A 20,609-nucleotide genomic window follows, 5' to 3' on the forward strand; every position below is an offset into this window, starting at 1 on the left:
TGTGATCTCTCTCTCTCTCTCTCTCTCTCTCTCTCTCTCTGAAAATAAACACTAATAAAATTTTAAAAATAAAAGTTTTTATTGTGGTAAAATATATTACATAAAAATTGCCATTTTAACCATTCTAAGCGTGCAATTCAGTGGTATTAATTATTTTCACAGTGTTTTATAACCATCACTACTGTCTATTTCCAAAACTCTATCATCACTCTAAACAGAAACTTTGGACCTGTTAATCAGTAACTCCCATTCTCCCTTCTCCTCGACTCCTGGTAATCTCTAATCTACTTTCTGTTTCTCTGAATTTACCTAGTCTAGATATTTCATATAATTGGAATCATATGTCTTTTTGTATCTGGCTTCTTTCACTTAATGTTTTCAAGGTTCGTCCATATTTGTAGCATGTATCAGAAGTTCATTCTTTTTTTTTTTTTTTTTTAAGTTTAATTTAAGTAATCTCTACACTCAGTGTGGGGCTCAAACTCATGACCCCGAGATCAAGAGTCTCATGCTTTTCTGACTGAGCCAGCCAGGTGCCCCAGAACTTCATTCCTTCTTATAGAAAAATAAAATTTTATTGGATATATGATCATGTTTTGTTTACATATATATTGATTGATGGACACTTGGATTTTTTCCACTCCTGGTTTGTTGTGAATAATGCTCTCGTAAACATTGGTTTAGAAATATTTGAGTCCCTATCTTCAATTCTTATGGATATGTACCTAGAACTAGGATTGGCTTGGTCCCTGTAACCATGTGCTCATACATGTAATAGTAAATGGCTGCTTTTGATCACACTGTAGAATGCACAACTCATTTTTTTAACCTTTATTNTGACTGAGCCAGCCAGGTGCCCCAGAACTTCATTCCTTCTTATAGAAAAATAAAATTTTATTGGATATATGATCATGTTTTGTTTACATATATATTGATTGATGGACACTTGGGTTGTTTCCACCCCTGGTTGTTGTGAATAATGCTCTCGTAAACATTGGTTTAGAAATATTTGAGTCCCTATCTTCAATTCTTATGGATATGTACCTAGAACTAGGATTGGCTTGGTCCCTGTAACCATGTGCTCATACATGTAATAGTAAATGGCTGCTTTTGATCACACTGTAGAATGCACAACTCATTTTTTTAACCTTTATTTTTTTATTTATAATTTATTTATAATATAAATATTAATTTATCTTAAGAGAAACAGGGACAATGCAAGTGGGGGAGGGGCAGAAAGAGAGAGAGGGAGAGAGTTCAAGCAGGCTCTGTACTGCCAGCCCAGAGCCTAATGCAGTGCTCGAACCCACGAAACTGAGATCATAACCTGAGCCAAAACCAAGAGTCGATGCTTAACCAACATAGTCCCCAAGGCGCTCCACACAACTTATTACTTGAATTCTCGACAGCCAAAAAAAGATTCAACAAAGTGCATAAGCTGTATTTTATCTACTTTGTTTATGGATTAGCTCCTTCATCACTGCCCCCCATATATTTACACACATATATTTATACAAAAATATACACTGGCTTTTAGAGGGAGTGTGACTTGCCTCGCTTTGCTGTTGATGATTTTATAAACAAGTGACTTTATAAAGTGACTGTGATTATAGTTTGAATAAGAAGAAAGTGTGGAAGAGGAGAAAGAGCCCAAGGGTACTAGACTATAAGTCAGATGATAAGTGTGGTGATCTGGTTTCCAAAGACTGAACAGATTGGAAACAAGTGTGGAAAGAGATAATTGCATCAAAAATAAGCATACTGATGAGAGAAAAGAGAACTTTGTTCTTATGATTATCCACATCCATCTTCTACAGGTTGAAAAAATGGCACATTAGTTGAAGGAAACAAAGGGGAATACCTAGAAGAAGAAGAAAATATTGGTAAGTAACCAATATAAAGTAATACCCCACTTTTCCATAGGTCAGATTTCTGCATTTTGCTTTCTATTCCTAGCTGAGAGCTTACAGTAAATGGAAAAGGATCTATGACCCACTAAAAGCGTGTCACAAAGTCTACAACCCTTATTCTTTAAGAGAGGTCCTGATTTGCATCAGTTGACATAAAAGTCTAAGAATTATGGCTCTCTGATTTATAGCCCAGTGATTTTAAAGATTTTCAAATATTATATGATGCCAGTTTATTGAAGGAATCAGGCCCATGACAACACTAATCAGTGATAACATAGCATCATGTCCAGGAAAGTTAGCTCAAAAAGCATAGCATTCTGGGACCATTTGGTGGCAGAAAGACAAACAGTCCTACAGAACTAAAGCACCTAGATATTGGGATGAGCACTGGGTGTTGTATGGAAACCAATTTGACAGTAAGTTCTATTTTTAAAAAACTATAGCACTTAGAGGCTTTCCAAGTTTACAGAAAAATATAACTGCTGATCATAATCATGACCCTAAAGCATAAGTCACTTGAGAAATATTTATAGCAAGGGCACCTTTATGGCTCAGTCGGTTAAGCAGTGGACTCTTGATTTCAGCTCAAGTCACAGTCTTGTGGTTCATGAGATCAGGCCCCACATGGGGATGGGGCTTCATGCTGATAGTGCTCAGAACTGCTTCTGAGTCTCTCTGCTCCCCTCCCCCACCCCCGCTCATGCTTGTTCTCTCTAAAACATAAAAAATTTTTAGAAAAATATTAGTAGCAAACATTGCTAAAATAAAAATATTACATTCTTTAGAGGGGAAGCATCTTAGACATCTTTGGAAGAAATATACTTATGTGGAAGCCGTATTTCTCGCTTTATATTATAAGGTATCCTTGTAATATTTCAGTCTTTCTCATTTTTTTCATTTTGATTTAACATATTTAAAGCAGTAGATAGGTTTTCACTTTGCCACAAATTTCAGTGTAAACACTGACAAAGAGCACTGATCCTTGCAGATATTCTTCTGCACGTAAGTGCCTCCCACAATGGATAGGAGTTCAAAGGCAAAGATAGTTATTACCTTAGGTTTTCATTATATTTGCTCATTGAGGCAATATTAACCCTCTCCTGACTGGTAGTATCTTCCTATCTAAAGGTTTTTCACTTTAATGAACAGATCGGAAAAGACCTTGTGACTTGTAAAGAAAAAGGCAGCAAGAGCAACAGCTTTCTCCATGCAGTGATTATTGTAGCTAAGTCAAGCCTGAAACAATGAAGAATGAAGTCAGGCACTGCTTGATCTCATTTTGGTATAACACCCTAATGATTTCATTGTATAGAGTGGGCCTGTTTGACACTTGTCTAATGATGTTTTTATTAAAATGGAATAAAATAGAGAAGTGATCTGTTTATAGGAAAGAATTTTATACTTGTTGGTAACTACCAATGTATCCGTTCTAATTCCTTCATGGAGAGTGTTTGATCTTAGGGTTGGAGAGACCTTAGCAGATCTCATTCAACTCCCCTTTTGATCTGTGAATCCACTGGGGACAATGTGGTCAGATTTGAGCTGAGCCCGTGGGGCAAGACTCCTCTCCTCTGCCAGCACAACTCCTACTGTTGGAAAATTTCTCCTGTTTGATCTCTCCTCTTGTAGTTTCCATGCTCTTATTATAGCTTATTATTACATTATACAGGTCTTACTATAGCTGTTTGGCAGTGATCTAATACAAGTTGATTATTTAATAGCCCTTTCTTATTTTGTTGATGCTTGAAAAATGCTTGTTCTAAAATTTTTCAGTGGTTTTCATATCTATGCCAGTTATTAGTCTTATCCCTTTTTACCAAATATCTCTTTGGTATCTAAGTATTAATGTTACCATTGTCTGATTAGAAATTTTCTTTCGTAAATAGCATGAGAAAGTTGTTATAAATATTTTTAGATATTTATATTTAAAAAATATAAGTTAATGTATTTTCATTCTATACTTTCCTTGATTTAGTATTTCATTTCACTGTTAGGTTTAGTATTCAGTTATTAATGGAAGTGTGTAATTTTAACAAATATAATGACTTGTTTACTTTTTTCCTACTCTTTCCTAAATACATTTTTCTTTTTTGAAGTATTTAAATTCTTTTCACCTTAGGAACAAGCAGGATGTTTGTATGAGTTGTAGGGTTTTTTTTTTACTTTAATGCTTTTCCTTAAGTAAAATATTGGAACTATAACAGAAACCATGGAAAGCATCAAGTGGTGGGATATGATATTTTGAGAGAACTTAAAAGTCCATATTGTTTTTAATTTTTAAGAGTTAATATCATTGAGGGATGCCTGGGTGGCTCAGTGAGTTAAGTGTTTGACTCTTGATTTTGGCTCAGGATGTAATTTCATGGTTTGTGAAATCAAGTCCCATGTTGGGCTCTGTGCTGACAGCATGGAGCCTGCTTGGGATTTTCCCCCTCCCTCTCTGTCTCTGCCCTTCCCCCACTTATACACACTCTCTCAGAAATAAACATTAAAAAAAAATGATGGAGCAACCTGGGTGACTCAGTCAGGTAAGCGTCCAACTTCAGCTCAGGTCATGATCTCATGGTTTGGGAGTTTGCGCCCCGAATGAGGCTCACTGCTGTCAGTGCAGAGCCCACTTTACACCCTCTGTCCCCTTCTCTCTCTGCCCCTCCTCCTCCTCCATTCACATTCTGTCTCTCTCAAAAATAAAATTAAAAATGAGGCAGGACACCTAGGTGGCTGTTGGTCAAGCATCCTACTCTTGATTTTGGCTCAGGTCATGATCGCATGGTTCATGAAATTGAGCCCCTGCATTGGTCTGTGCTGTCAGTCTGGAGCCTGCTTGGGATTCTCTCTCTTCTCTTTCTGCCTTTCATGTACTCTCTCTAATCTCTCAAAATAAGTAAACATTATTAAAAATGTTTAAAAAGAGTTAATATCATTAGAGTAATATGTAGCTTTCCAAATAAGAAGTGTATAAGCTCAGGGCACCTGGGTGGCTCAGTCATTTAAGCAGCCAACTTCGGCTCAGGTTACGATCTTGTAGTTTGTGGATTGGAGCCTGGAGCCTGCTTCAGATTCTGTGTCTTCCTCTCTCTCTGTCCCTCCCCCACTCAAATTCTGTCTCTCACTCAAAAATAAACATTAACACTTTTTTTTAAGTGTGTAAGCTCGGTTAATAGAAATGTGTTTGGGGGAAGGGCACCTGGGTGGCTTAGTTGGTTAAGCGTCCGACTTTCACTTAGGTCATGATCTCGCGGTTCATGGGTTCGAGCCCCTCGTCGGGCTCTGTGCTGACTGCCAGCTCAGAGCCTGGAGCCTGTTTCAGTCTGTGACTCCCTCTCTCTCTGACCCTCCCCTGCTCACGCTGTCTCTCTCTCTCTCTCCTAGAAAACAAAAACAAAAACAAAAACAAAAAAACATTAAAAAAAAAAAAGAAATGTGTTTGGGGGAAAAAAAGCTGAACACAAAATATTATGCAAATACTGGTTATAACTTGCAGTAGCTTCCAGGATGGTCCCCAGTGATTCTCACCTCCTGGTATTCATGCCCATCCTCTCATACATTTCATTAACATTAGTCTGTATGACCAATAGAATATGTGGGAAGTGATAGTATATGACTTGCAGAGCTAAGTCATTAAAAAACATTGCTGTTTCTACCTTGCTGTCTCTTGGATTGCCCATCACGGAGTAAGCCAACTACCATGTTGTAAAGATATTTAAGGCTCTTTGGAGAGTCCACTTGGGAAGCAAGTGAGGCTTCCTTCTAACAACCAGCATCAACTTGCCAACCACTGAGTAAGCCATTTTGGAGGTGGGTTTTCAGCTTCAAGCCTTCAGTTAACTGCAGCCTGGGGAGCCTGCATCTTGACTCCAGTGTTATGAGAGACCCTGAGCCAAAACTATCCAAGTCTCAAATTCCTAAACTACAGACACTGTGAGATAATGAATGTTTATTAAATTTTTAAGCGACTAAGTTTTGAGATTATCTGTTGTACATCAATAGGTAACTAATATATAGCATCCCAAATATTTGTTGGTTTGATAAAACTTGGACAATGTAAATAATGTTTAGTATCCTTTAGATTCTTTTTTTGGGGGGGTTACTTTTTCACAATTTTAAAAGTGGTTAAAGAAATTTAATATCTCAATATTGCTATGGATTAATTAATAGATTCAGAAAAATAAAATTATAGTTTCTCCTAAAACAAATCAATATGACTAAATTAGGTATTCATCAGTTATATTCTCTTAAAAAAATCTATGAAAGTATATGTTATTTTTCCCTTTTTATGTCACTTTGCACTTTCCTATTGTCAGTTTCTATTGAGAACTTTCTTGGACACTCCTCTAGGTACTTGGGCTACATCAGTAAATAAATATCCCTTCTCTCTAGGAGCTTATATTCTATCAGAGGAACACAGATAATAAGCATAATATATAATCTGTCTAACATGTTAGAATGTGGTAAGTGCTATGGAAAAAAGATTAGAGTAAAAGGAATGAGAAAGCAGGCAGAGGTAAGGCCATATGAGGGAGAGAGGTTAATATTAAAGATACATCTCATTAAAAAAGTAGCATTTGAACAATGATTTGAAGGAGTTGTAGGAATTTATCAAGTAGATGCATATTTCAGACAGTGGGGCCAGCTAGAGCAAAGGCCCTAAGGCCAGAGCATGTTTGACATATAAGCACGCAGAGGTCTGTGTTGCGAGGGAGTGAGTAAGGTTAAATTTTAGATAAGGTCAGAGAGGTAATAGAGAGGGAGGCAGAACAGGTGGATCCATGAAAGCTGTGGTTGGAATCTTGCTACCCTGGGGGAAAGGGGGAAGTCTCTGCTGGATTTTGCAGAGGAGAGACATGCTGTAACATTTTAAAAGGATAACTTTGTTTACTTGTTAAAAATTGACTCTAGGTGGGGCACCTGGGTGGTTCCGTTGGTTAAGTGTCCAACTTTGGCTCAAGCCATGATGGATGATGAGTTCAAGCCCCTTGTCAGACTCTATGCTGACAGCTCAGAGCCTAGAGCCTGCTTCACATTTTGTGTCTCCTTTCTCTGCCCCTTGTCCCACTCACATTCTGTCTCTTTCAAAAAATAAACATTAAAAATTTTTTTAAATAAAAAAAGGCTTTAGAGGAGTAAAAGTAAAAGCAGAGATCTGTTGGGGCACCTGGGTGGCTCAGTCAGTTAGGCTCCTGACACTTGATTTCGGCTCAGGTCCTGATCTCCTGGTGGGATCAAGCCCTGAATTGGGCCCTGTGCTGACAGCACAGAGTCTGTTTGGGATTCTCTCTCCCTCTCTCTTTGCTTCTCCCTTGCTCACTATTGCATTCACATGTTCTCCCTCTCGCCCTCTCTCAAAATACATAAACAATTTTTTTAATGTATTTATAAGCATAATAATGCACTGGGGTGGCTCAGTCAGTTAAGCGTCTAACTTTGGCTCAGGTCATGATCTCACAGTTTGTGAGTTCAAACTCCATGTCAGGTTCTGGGCTGACAGCTCAGAGTCTGGAGCCTGCTTTGGATTCTGTGTTTCCCTCACTCTCTGCCCCTCCCCCACTCATGCTTTGCGTTTCTCTGTCTCTCAAAAATGAATAAACATTAAAAAATAAATTTTTTAAAAAAGCAGAGCTCTGTTAAGACAGAGTAAATCACATCATGAGAGATGATGGTGGCTTGGGTCAAGGCGGTAGCAATGAGTGATCAGAAATGGTCAGATCCTGGAAATATAATGAAGTTCTGGTTCTAACCGGCAGGAAACAGATCAAAAGTTCTTGGTCATATACAGGAAGCAGATCAAACTACTGTAAGACTTTTGCATATTGACGCCAGTCTAACTTTCCAGCTTCATCTCTGATCATTCTCTGCTCTACCTTCTCTTCCCACCCTCAAATCCATTTTTCCCTGGAGTCATTCTCGGTGACCCTTCCTGGGTGACCTAGTGGTTAAAACTGAGGGCTCTGGTATTAAACCATCTGGGTTTGATTTCTGGCTCTTTCCACTTACTATGTGGTCTTACATTACTTGGCTTCTTATGACTCAGTTTTCTCATTTCTAGATTGGTAATGTTAATAAATAGAACCTACCTCACAGAGTGGTACTGTGAGATTAAATGAGATAATGCATGTAAAATACTTAACATAGTGCTTAGCTAGGATTAAGGTACCAATAAATATTAGCTGATATTATTACATCAGATTGTACTCCTTTGGCCACAGTTCTCTGGATTAAGTGCTAACCCCATCTTCTATACCCTCCGCCACTAATAGTGTCCCTTTTTGTTTCTGAAATCCATGTGACCCATTTTTGAGGAAATAAAAAATGAAATCAAGCCATTCATAATTTACCCACTGTTTTCATCTTTTTATAGTCCCTCAGGTTTTTATCCACATGTCTATATTATTTTTGTAGTTCTATTCATTTTTTACAATCAGTTCAAATGCTGTCTCATGATGCCTTTCCTAATCCTGTCGGTAAGTTAGTCCTTTAAGGCCCCAGGCTCCTTCAGTGTTTTTATGATTAACTTGAAGGTGCGGTTATTTGTGTTTATGTCTGTCACCTCTGCCAGACTGAGCATCTTGAATAAAAAAGTCTGTTTATTCACGTTTAATTCTCAAGCACCTAGCACTTAGTGGGGATCAGTGAACATTTGTAGAATTAGGCACTGGAATGGAGCCTACTAAGGCTTCCATTACGTGTAATGGCCAGATTTATATTTGTGATACTCTCTTGCTCAAAATCTTCAATGACTTCCCATTGCCTACAGAGTTTAGCCTCCACTCAGCCAAGTGTTTGGTGTCCTCTCCTGTCTAAATTGAATTTGCCTTTCCAACTTTATTTCCTTATTACAGTTAGTCAAACTGACGTGTTCACTATTCCCCAGGGGCTTCCGTCTCTTTTCTACATCCATGTCTTGAATCATTGTTTCCTGAAAAGCGCTCCTCTCCTGTCTTAATGCCACTTCTCAGGACCTTCTTCAAATGCCACTTCTTTTATAAAGCCTTCTCAATTATTCCAGCTGAAAATAACCTCTCCCTGTTTTAAACTCTCAGAGTATCGCAGCTGTGCTGTCACTTTTTAACTCTACAGAGGTAGAGCTGGTACCCTCTTCCCCAGTGCTTTTGTCTGCAGTTATTATTAGTTCAATTGTACCAAGTCTATTTATGAGAAATGTACTGATGTTTAACATGTTCCAGGCTTAGTACTCGGGTTTGCGAATACAAGAGATCTCATGTACCCTCACCTTAGGCACTCTTCAAATAGCAAAGGGCTCCAGAGCTCTGGCCCTTGGTATTGGGTATGTAGGTCCCAACTTATATTCCCAAATGAAGCATTGCTCACTGTGCTGAATCTATTTCATACTTAAATTAGACAAGTTTTGCTTTTGCTTTGCTTGACTAACTTATGCTTTAGGTGGTTTGGCTAATACATTTCCATAGTTCATCTTATTTAAAGTTATCATTCTGGTTACATTTTAAACTTGCTTTGTGTTTAATTTTTAACTTCACTAAAGCTAGCTTTTCTGTGGAGCTCAGATGAATTGGCAGTGGGAGCTTCAAAGACTTCTTGGTGCACCTTTCCAGTTACCTAACCCATTCTGTTATTTTAAACTGTTGAGAAATACTGTGTCATTTTATTCAGGTCACTCAATACTTGTATTTGTTTAGAGAGGGAATAGAAGGACTTAAATAACAATCAGGTGTTCCCATGGAACTGTATAAGGAAAACCAGTCCATTCTTTGAAATATGATTCACTGCTTACAGAACCATCATTCCTCACACCTGTGCTCTGTTCTGGTTCTGTATACTACCATCTCTTTAATACTTAAAGTTCTCAGGATTCTCCTTGTGTCACTTCACCAGGCTAATTCCTACCTCTGATTCAGGACCCAGCTTAGGCCTCTTATCCCTTAAGGCGCCTCCCTCTTCCTTCCCAACTCCATCCGTCCTATGAGATGTAACTCTGAAATGAGTTAACTTGCCTCTTAGGTTCATTCCTAAAACATTCTATGTGTATTCCCATAAGAGAACTTACCACAGTATGTACATTATAGCTGTTGGTTTATTTGGCTGTTTCTTCTAGGAAGCTGAAGTTTCCCCAAGAGTTGGGCCTGGATCTAATTCCTCTTTTGTATCTAGAAGATAGGATTGTCTGGTATATATTTAAATGCTTATTTTTTTAAAATATATGACCTTTTTATTTATTTACTTTAATTTTTAAAAAATACTTATTTATTTAAANGTGTCTGGTATATATTTAAATGCTTATTTTTTTAAATATATGACTTTTTATTTATTTACTTTAATTTTTAAAAAATACTTATTTATTTAAAAGTTTATTTGAGAGAGCATGCACGTATGTGCAGGAGAGAGGCAGAGAGAAGGGGAGAGAGAATCCCAAGCAGGTTGTGCAACTGTGAGCCTAGAGCTCAACATGGGGCTTGATCCCATGAACCACAAGATCATGACCTGAGCTAAAATTGAAAGTTGGATGCTTAACTGAGCCACCCAGGTGTTCCACATTCAGCAAATGCTTATGAATTAGACAATTCAGTGTCCAGGTTTCTAAGTTCATCTCAAGGAAAGAAGCTACCAAGGAGTGGACTAAGGTTGTAAAAACATGAAATATTAGGGAATTAATAACATTATTACATAGTTATATATTTTGTAATTGTAAATATAACCTGTAATATCCTGCATAAAAACACAGAATTCAGTTCCTAAGCAACTTCTGCCCTACAAACAATAATCTACTAAGTTGAAACTTAACTATCATAAAAGTAGATGAACCAGACAATCATGTGCACCCAGAAAAAGGTGGATAAGGTAGGAATGAAAGATCAAGAAGGGAGTAAGTTAGCAAAATGCCACGTAGTTGGTTGCAACCTAGCACAAAGGTGAATGTGGTTCACGAACCTGGTTGATTAGAAGGGTTGAAATAGGAGCAAAGAGCAAAAGGCAACCAACAGTGAAAGCAAGGATTCACGGGAACAGGCAGACATGAGCAGGTGAGCACCCAAATGGGGCCCAGGTTCTGTGAGATTGTGGTATGTCTGGGTGACATGGAAGAAGGGAATCTGGAGTGTGAAGCTCTGGGGAAGCTGACCAGGGAGTATTATTAGTGTTTCCTATAGAGACAAAGATAATATTGAAAAGACCTTGGAAGGAAATGAGAATAGTGACAAACACTAGCTATCACCAAGGTCTCAAAAAAATTGAAGAGGAGGCTTTACGGGGGTGAATGAGAGAGTGAGCAAGAGATGTTGAGAAGATCAGTTCTGAAAGGAATGAATTTCAGTATACTGATGTGTATACTCCCCAGTCTGTAGAAAGTAAACTTGACTATCTGTGTTGTTTTGAATAGCATATAAAACATATAATTGACATATTTGAAGAAACAGTCTTGCTTTGGAAGTTTGGAATCGTGATCTTCCAGTGGGAAGGTAATTAACCTTTTGGAAAGAAGTCATCCTTACATGAGGATGGGAGAGAGCAGGGAATATGAAGAAAAATCCCACAAAAGTAGTAAACTATACAAAAGGTGGAAAACGCTATGGGAAAAAAAAATAAACAGGAAAGGAAGATAGAAGATGTGCATGTAGCCAGGTGGGCTGTACTTTTAAATTGAATAGACAGGGAAGGTCTCAAGAAGGTGACATTTGAGCGAAGACTAACCAAGTGAATGAGCAAGCTTTGCAGGCTGCGGTCATGTAAGAGAGGATCCCATGCTACACACTCTAAATTGTAAGTCTAATACCATTCCTAACTACTCTTAAAGAAAAATGAGAGTGGAAGTGGTGTTAGAAAGTAGGGATTAAAAGCAGAAGGGGCATTTTATGTTTTCATCCTTTGCTTTCTCTAAGCTCTGTTTAGTTTCACACTAAACACCTGGTATGACTCTGCACTTTTTCACTTCATGAAAACAGATACCTAGAATGCATTTTTTTCCACGTGAAATCTCTTTTGGAAGAAAAACAGATGTTTGCTTAATGGAAATAGAAGCTGGAGAGGATTTTCCAGAAACCACAATAATAGAGAAAAAATGAGAGAGCCCTAAGCTGCTGCTCTGGAATTAGTCACAGAGGTGGAGGAAAGCTGGTGACTGGAGAGCCCTAAATGCTCTTCGTGAGGGAGAAAAGGGACCAAGGACTGGATATAGTTTGAAATCTCGTCATGGCAAGGATCCATTAATACTCCAAGAATCTGAAATGGTTATTTCTGTTTTCACTTATTTAGATTGATCTACAGGACCAGTCTGTCTGCTGTAAAAGAAGAATCAGCCAAAGGGTGATTTAAGATGTGAGTATGAATCTGGCCAAGCAGATGCTCTATTTCAGTGTTGTTTTCCTGGGATAAAATTTTCTTCGAGACTCAAAAAGTTGTTTTTTTTCCCCCCTAGTCAAAACCTTTATTCTTAACTATGGACTAGAACTCCAGCCTTGAACTATGTTCAAACTGATAATTCTAACACTGTCTTTTAGTACCTCAGAACTACTGTAGTTATTTAAAAAATTTTAAACTCCAAATGCAATTAACTTCAATTTGCATTATTTAAAAATGTTTATCTTAAACATTTTAAACATTATATTTAATCATTTTAAACATTATACTTAAACATTAATATTAAACATTAAACAAGCAGGGGAAGGGCAGAGAGAGGATTGGAAGCAGGCTCTGTGCTGTCAGTGGAGTGAGCCAAATGCAGGCTCGAACTCAGTCCCCAGGCACCCCTCAATTTGCATTATATTATACAATATGTCACCTATGGAAAGGGAGGCATTTTGATAAAATGAACCCTAGGAGGTCAACAAACTTGAGAATGACTGAGAATCCTCCATCTATACTCCAAATATCCTGAGTATTCTATTAGAGATAAGGGAACCAGACAATAGGAACTTCGGAATTAGATCTTATGTAACTAGTTACTGTGATTTACGTAAGGAGAAGTCTAGAGATGAAAGCTGGAATGGAACTCTCAAAACTATTTTGAGCAAAATGCATAAAGGGCCATTAATTGAAGCCTTACATGTTAGAGGATCGATATGGTATTCTTCATGAATACCAGGAAAAATAGAGCCTAGAGCAAAGAAAATATAGCTTATCCAAGAGACATTTTTGCATGTAACCCTACTCCAGGTTTTCAGTATCATTTGTATTCAAACTGCTATAATGATCTAAAACAAGTAATGCTGAACACTAATGCTAAGATTTTTGTCTTTGCTATGAACATATAAAGAAATATAAGCAATAATTTACCATAAGGGAGGGTTTTAGAATCAGAGAAGAAGAAAGATTGGCCAAGGTAAAGACTGATTTCTGATCAAGATTTCATCATTGACCTGCTTTATGACTTTCAACAAATCATTGAGCCTCTCTGGCTTAATTTGCCAATCTGCTTTCACTTCTTACAAGGATATCATGGCCTGAAACCTGTGAAATATGTTTTTTAAAATTGTAATGGTCAGGGCTCCTGGCTGGTTCAGTTGGACTGGAAGAGTATGCAACTCTTAATCTCTGGGTTGTGAGTTTAAGCCCCACATTGGATATAGAGATTACTTAAATAAAGAAAGAAATTTAAAAAAAGAAGACCTATAATGGTCCATTTAAGTGTTTTTAAATTAAGTTGATTTCCCTAAAATGTGATTGTATGTACAAGCCACTGGCAATATTATTGGTCACAGGTAGCAGAAGTCTGTGGACACCCAGATACTAGTGATTTTATAACTTGTTTGTAACTTTATAACTTTAATTCAGAAATTGAAACATTATCAATCAAAAAAGACAAAAGAGAAGGAAAGTGGGAGGGAGAGAGGGTTAATATATGATCTAAAGACAAAATTGTCTGGGGCGCCTGGGTGGCTTAGTCAGTTAAGCATCCGACTTTCGCTTAGGTCATGATCTCGCGGTTAGTGGGTTCGAGCCCCGCGTCGGGCTCTGTGCTGACTGCCAGCTCAGAGCCTGGAGCCTGTTTCAGTCTGTGACTCCCTCTCTCTCTGACCCTCCCCTGCTCACGCTATCTTTCTCTCTCTCTCCTAGAAAAAATAAATAAATAAATAAATAAATAAATAAAGACACAATTGTCAAAATGGAAAGAAGACAATTGGACTCAACAATAAGAGCAGGGTGGCAGAGAGCCTTGAGCATGAGGGATCCACCTTACAACTGAAAGCAGAGAATAAGGAAATATATTTTAAATCCTAGTTTTCTATTGCAACAAGGTACTCTTCAGGAAAAGGTGCCAAGAGCCTATGTTACTATGATCTAGCTCGTTGTGCTGCTTATAAAAAATAGAGAAAGAATATCTTAGGGAAGGGGGTGGGATTTCTATAGTAGGTGTTTAAACCAAAGACCAGTTCATCTAACTGTGTGGGTCTTTTGTCCTATAAGCCACTGCTGGTGTGTGAACAGCACTGCTACGACAAAAGCCTAAACTCACCACATCTTGGGAGGAGAATGGCCACTGCATGGAGGGCAGCCTTTCTCATGCTGGTGACATCCTGTGTTTGTAGCACTGTCTTCCACAGAGACCAACGGACTTGGTTTGAGGGTGTCTTCCTGTCTTCCATGTGCCCCATGAATGTCAGTGCTAGCACATTGTATGGAATTATGTTTGATGCAGGGAGCACTGGAACACGAATTCATGTTTACACCTTTGTGCAGAAAATACCAGGTAAGTGCAACTTGTATCCCCCCTTATCGGTGCCTTAATCTACACTTCAGCCTCTCCTTCTAGAAACGAATGTGCTAAGAGTATGTGATACGAATAACAGAATTTTTTTTTTAACATTTATTTTTTGAGAGAGAGAGAGACAGAGCATGAGTGGGGGAGGGGCAGAGAGAGAGAGGGAGGGAGGGAGAGAATTCAAAGCAGACTCCAAGCTCTGAGCCATCAGCACAGAGCTACATGTGGGACTCAAACTCATGAACCGTGAGATCATGACCTGAGCCAAAGTCAGACACTCAACTGACTAAGCCACCCAGACACCCCAATATGAATAACAGAATCTTAATTTTGGATGATAATTGAACATATACTTTAATTCACTGTGAAATTAAAGAGATCTGGGTTGCCTGTAATCTGAAACCTATATGTTCAATAAATATAATTGTAATTTGTCCTTTTCTCTAAAGGTAGTTGATCCTTCAGGGTCCAGAATATTGAGAATATTGGACGTGGTCTTGAGAGAGAATCACTGCCATCCTTGGAGAAGGAGATGAGAGGACCCTGAAGATTAACTTTTTCTGAATTTCCAGTGTTCTCAGGTTACATATAGAGCTTAGGAGCAGGAGTAGGAGGTGTCCACCCTGAGAAATGGCAGAGGGACTCAAGAATTGCCTGTCATCTGTCCCTTTAATCAATACTCCTACAAGCCCCTCCTCACAGGTGGGATTACTTGCAATGGCTTGGAGGAATAGGTTAATCTAGTAGGTCATATGATAGAGAGCCCACTATCAGAAACAGGCTAGCTTTTGGTAACCAGCCATCTGTCTTCTGTTTTCTTCCATGGACAAAATAGGCCAGCTTCCAATTCTGGAAGGGGAAATTTTTGATTCTGTGAAGCCAGGACTTTCTGCTTTTGTAGATCAACCTAAGCAGGTGAGTTTTTTATAACTAGATGTTTAAATTCTCAATGTTTTGTTAACTTTACCATGCTGCTGCTGTTAAATATCTCATGCTGTTCAGGGCTGATATTGAGGACATGTGTAAGATCAGTTTTCTGTCCTCAGCTATACTCTGAGTATGTCCTCAGATATACTCAGCTATACTTGTACACCCCAAGCTCACTAGGGCTTGGGCAGAATGAAGCTAGAATAGATTGTGGATATGCAGGGATGATACCATTTTTTTGGGAGATTGCTCCCTTTGTATTTACTATTTAAGACTTTGAGTTGAAGTCATCAACTGCATTGATTAATGTAGATGGAGAAGATAGACATGGAGTTCTATAAGGTATGAGGTATAAACATGGCAGTTGAGGAACAGTAGACCCAATGAACTTCATTTCAAGGTACCCTGATATAGGACAGATCATGCATGCCTATACTGTAGAAATTAGGGAAGGACTCATGAAAACAAAAATCTTTGGTATTGAGGATGTATAGAGAGTTTTGTCATGACTGTATTTCACATTTGAGCACCCATAACATGCCATACCCAATGTGTCAGAGGCTGTACTCAAATAGAATAAGGCAGAATGTTGAACTTTGGTAGCAAATGTAAAGGTATTGTTACAAGCATAGTCATTAACCAAAGGAAAAACTTCTATTAAAAATGGCTTGGGATACATGGCTGGCTCAGCTGGTAGAGCATGTGATTACTTAAAATCTTAGGAAAAAGAATGGCCCGAACTTGAAGACCTGGGAAGATGTTTATTTTCTCAGCTCACTAGTATGAAATGGTAAATGCATCAGAAAATTAGGAGCTGTCAAAAACTGATTGGACATTTAGAGAAGATTTTGTTGTGATTGCTAATAGTTATAATGATTGAGAGGTAGCAGTGTGTTGTTAGATGTTCACTCAGGGAAAACAGTGGTTTTAAAATAATGGTTTTTAATTTCATAAATTGAGTATCTATTCTGTCCTGTGTGTGTAGGTGGTGTGATGCAAAAATGAACCTGGTAGGTTCTGTCCTTCCCAGAGATCATAAAACCTGTAGCATAGTAACAGCTACACCAGCATTTGTGTGCACCTACATGCAGTCTGCTTCATGTAATGCACTCAGCAGTTTTGCAGTGGGATGAGGCGTATCTCCCATTGCAGAGTTGAGGAAACCAAGTCCCTATGTGAAGCCACAGGGCTAGCAAGTCTTCTAACTTCAAATCCAGTGGGTTTTTTTTTTAATTTTTTAATGTTTTATTTATTTTTGAGAGAGAGAAACAGTGTGAGCAGGGGAGGGTCAGAGAGAGAGGGAGACACAGAATCTGAAACAGGCTCCAGGCTCTGAGCTGTCAGCACAGAGCCCAACGCGGGGCTTGAACCCACAAACCATGAGATCATGACCTGAGCCGAAGTCGGAGGCTCAACCGACCAAGCCACCCAGATGCCCCTAAATCCAGTTTTCTTCACTGTACCAAACTGTCTAGCCTGAAGCTAATTTATGAAACACAAAATAACAATCAGTTAAAATGACCATGCTATAAAAAAAATCATTTTTTATCATTCAACCAAAATGAAATAGATTTTTCTCCAAAGAAGCCTACTTCTGTAGGTTTCTTCTCCTGTAGCGCAGAGTGGTTGGAGCCCCCTGCTTCCTCACTTCTATTATCCCCCAGAGCATGTTGAGGGAAGACAGTTGCCACTAAATGAACTATCCACTGAATGAGTGGGTCATCTCTTTTGAAGGGTGCTGAGACTGTCCAAGGACTCTTAGAGGTGGCCAAAGATTCAATTCCACAAAGTCACTGGAAAAGAACACCAGTGGTCCTGAAGGCAACAGCGGGACTGCGCTTACTGCCAGAACAGAAAGCCCAGGCTCTGCTCTATGAGGTAATCTTCGAAGTCCTTTGCATGTCAGATGATTCTTTTTCCCTTTATGAATACTTTCCTTATGGAGTTTTAGTTCTTTGCAATGTGACTGCTGCCTTTAGTATTCCACCGTTGCTGAAGCACTGCGGTAACTGGTCTCTTGTTCTAGCTACTCACGTTTTTAAACATTACTCTTGAATTTATACAGCTTTTCCTAAAGAACATGTTTTGTATTTTTGACAAATACAAAAGTTTCCTTGCATACCTTTGCAGTCAGTTTATTCCTCCTCTGAAGCCAGACAACCACTGACCTGCTTTCTATCACCGTAGATTAGTTTTGCTTGTTCTTACATTTCGTATAAATGGAATTATATAGTTTATGTTTTTTACATCTTTTTTCCTCTCAGCATAAAGTTTTTTAAATTAAATTTTTATTTAATTCCAGTATAGTTAACATACAATGTTACATTAGTTTCATTTTTGAGAGAGTACGAGCTGAGGAGGGGCAGAGAGAGAGGGAGACACAGTATCCAAAGGAGGCTTCAGGCTCTGAGCTGTCAGCACAGAGCCCAATGTGGGGCTCAAACCCATGAACCACGAGATCATGACCTGACTGAAGTCAGACGTTTAACTAACTGAGCCATCGAGGCACCTCTTGATGCATTTGTAAATGAAATTATTTTCTTAATTTCTCTTTCTGCTGCTTCATTATTAGTATGTAGAAATGCATACTAATATGCATTAATATGATTTCTGTACATTGTTTTTGTATCCTACAACATCACTGAATTCATTTATCAGTCCTCGCAGTTTTTGGTCAGGTCTTTAGGGTTTTCTGTATGTAGTATCATGTCATCTGCAAACAGTGAAAGTTTTACTTCTTTACCAATTTGGATGCCTTTTATTTCTTTTGGTAGTCTGATTGCCATGTCTAGGACTTCCAGTACTATGTTGCATAAAAGTGGTTAAGAGTAGACAGCCTTGGGGTGCCTGGGTGGCTTAATCGGTTAAGCGTCCGACTTTCGCTTAGGTCATGATCNTAGACAGCCTTGTTGTGTTCCTGAACTTGGGAGAAAAGCTCTCAGTTTTTCCCCATTGAGTGTGATGGTAACTATGGGTTACCATAGGACTTTTCACATAGGACTTCATTATGCTGAGGCATGTTGCTTATAAACCCATTTTGTTTATTTTTTTTTTATCATGAACGGATATTATACTTTGTCAGATGTTTTTTCTGCCTCTGTTGAAATGATCATATGGCTTTTATCCTTTCTCATATTGATGTGATACATTACGTTGATTAATTTGCAAATATTGAACCAGCCTTGAATCCTGGGAATAAAACCCACTTGATCGTGGTAAATGGTTTTTTTATGTATTGTTGGATTTGGTTTGCTAGTATTTTGTTGAGGGTTTTTGCTCCATCAGAGGTTTTGGCTTGTAGTTCTCTCTTTTTTTTTTTTTTTTTGGTATCTTTATCTGGTTTTTGTACCAGAGTAATGCTGGACTTATAGAATGAATTTGGAAGTTTTCTTTCCTCTTCTATTCTTTGGAATAGTTTGAAAAGAATAGGTATTAACTCTTTATTTTTTTGATGGTGAGGATGGACACCTAACTTTTTTTTTTAAATTTTTTTTAGTTTATTGTCAAGTTGGTTTCCATATAACACCCAGTGTTCATCCCAATAAATGCCCTCCCCCATGCCCAAAACCTCCCCTCTCCCTCTCCCCCACCCCCATCAGCCCTCAGTTTGTTCTCAGCATTCAAGAGTCTCTCATGGTTTGCCTCCCTCCCTCTCCCCAGCTATTTTTCCCCTTCTTCTCCCTCATGGTCCTCCGTTAGTTTCCTCCTAATCCACCCATACATGCAAATATATAGTATCTGTTCTTCTCTGCCTGACTTATTTCGCTCAGCATAATACCCTCAAGTTCCATCCATGTTGCTACACATGGCCAGATTTCATTCTTTCTCATTGCCATGTAGTATTCCATTGTATAAGTATACCACATCTTCTTGATCCACTCATCAGTTGATGGACACTTAGGTTCTTTCCATGTTTTGGTTATTGTTGAGAGTGCTGCTATGAACATTGGGGTACATGTGCCTCTGTGCATCAGCACTCCTGTATCCCTTGGGTGAATTCCTAGCAGTGCTACTGCTGGGTCATAGGGAAGTCCTATTAATTTTTTTAAGGAACCTCCATACTGTTTTCCAGAGGGGTTGCACCAGCTTACATTCTGACATTGTAGAAGGGTGCCCATTTCTCCACATTCTCGCCAGCATCTATAGTCTCCTGGTTTGTTCATTTTAGCCACTCTGACCGGCGTGAGGTGGTATCTCAGTATGGTTTTGATTTGTATTTCCCTGATGATGAGGGAAGCTGAGCATCGTGTCATGTGTCTGTCGGCCATCTGGATGTCCTCTTTGGAGAAGTGTCTGTTCATGTCTTCTGCCCATTTCTTCACTGGATTGTTTGTTTTTCGGGTGTGGAGTTTGATGAGTTCCTTATAGATTTTGGATACTAGCCCTTTAACTGATATGTCATTTGCAACTATTTTTTCCCATTCCGTTGGTTGCCTGTTAGTCTTATTGTTTCCTTTGCCGTGCAGAAGCTTTTTATCTTGATGAGGTCCCAGTAGTTCATTTTTGCTCTTGATTCCCTTGCCTTTGGGGATGTGTCAAGTAAGAAATTGCTGTGGTTGAGGTCAAGGAGATTTTTTTCCTGCTTTCTCTTCTAGGGTTTTGATGGTTTCCTCTCTCACATTCAGGTCCTTTATCCATTTTGAGTTTATTTTTGTGTATGGTGTGAGAAAATGATCTAGTTTCATTCTTCTGCATGTTGTTATCCAGTTCTCCTGCATGTTGTTGTCCAGTTCTCCCAGCACCATCTGTATTACCTCTTTAAATGTTAGGTAGAATTTGCCTGTGAAGCCATCTGATCTCGACTTCTGTTCGTTGGGAGTTTTTTGATTACTAATTCAGTTTCTTTGTTGGGTATCTATCTGCTTGAATTTTCTCTTCCTTCCTGTTTCGGTATTGGGAGGTATGTGTTTCTAGGAATTTATCCTAGAAACATATTCTTCTATGTTTTCCAATTTGTTGGCTTATAATTTTTTATAATACTCTCATTATGGTTTATTTCTGTGATATCAATTGTTATTTCTTCTCTTTCATTTGTATTTTTGTTTATTTGAATTTTCTCCCTCTCTCTCTCTCTCTCTTTTCTTTTTTTTTTTTTTATGAAT

The 20,609-nt window shown here is 38.5% G+C and overlaps 1 protein-coding gene across 3 annotated transcripts in view; it reads left to right on the forward strand.

Moving 5' to 3' along the window:
• Positions 1-20,609, forward strand: part of ENTPD5 (ectonucleoside triphosphate diphosphohydrolase 5 (inactive)) — a 44,535-nt gene that overhangs the window by 7,178 nt on the left and 16,748 nt on the right. Inside the window, exons 4-8 of one of the 3 annotated variants that reach the window (XM_077750687.1) lie at positions 1,818-1,883; positions 12,135-12,197; positions 14,286-14,568; positions 15,416-15,495; positions 17,242-17,385. In XM_077750687.1, coding sequence (XP_077606813.1) covers positions 14,352-14,568; positions 15,416-15,495; positions 17,242-17,385 — 441 coding nt within the window. In that variant the 5' untranslated portion in view covers positions 1,818-1,883; positions 12,135-12,197; positions 14,286-14,351. Of the gene's footprint in view, positions 1-1,817; positions 1,884-12,134; positions 12,198-14,015; positions 14,117-14,285; positions 14,569-15,415; positions 15,496-17,241; positions 17,386-20,609 lie in introns of those variants that run through there. The other 2 variants (XM_077750689.1, XM_077750690.1) reach the window with 2 other exon arrangements.

Source organism: Crocuta crocuta, unplaced genomic scaffold, assembly GCF_008692635.1.
Source record: "Crocuta crocuta isolate KB4526 unplaced genomic scaffold, BGI_CrCroc_1.0 scaffold186, whole genome shotgun sequence".
NCBI lineage: Eukaryota > Metazoa > Chordata > Mammalia > Carnivora > Hyaenidae > Crocuta > Crocuta crocuta.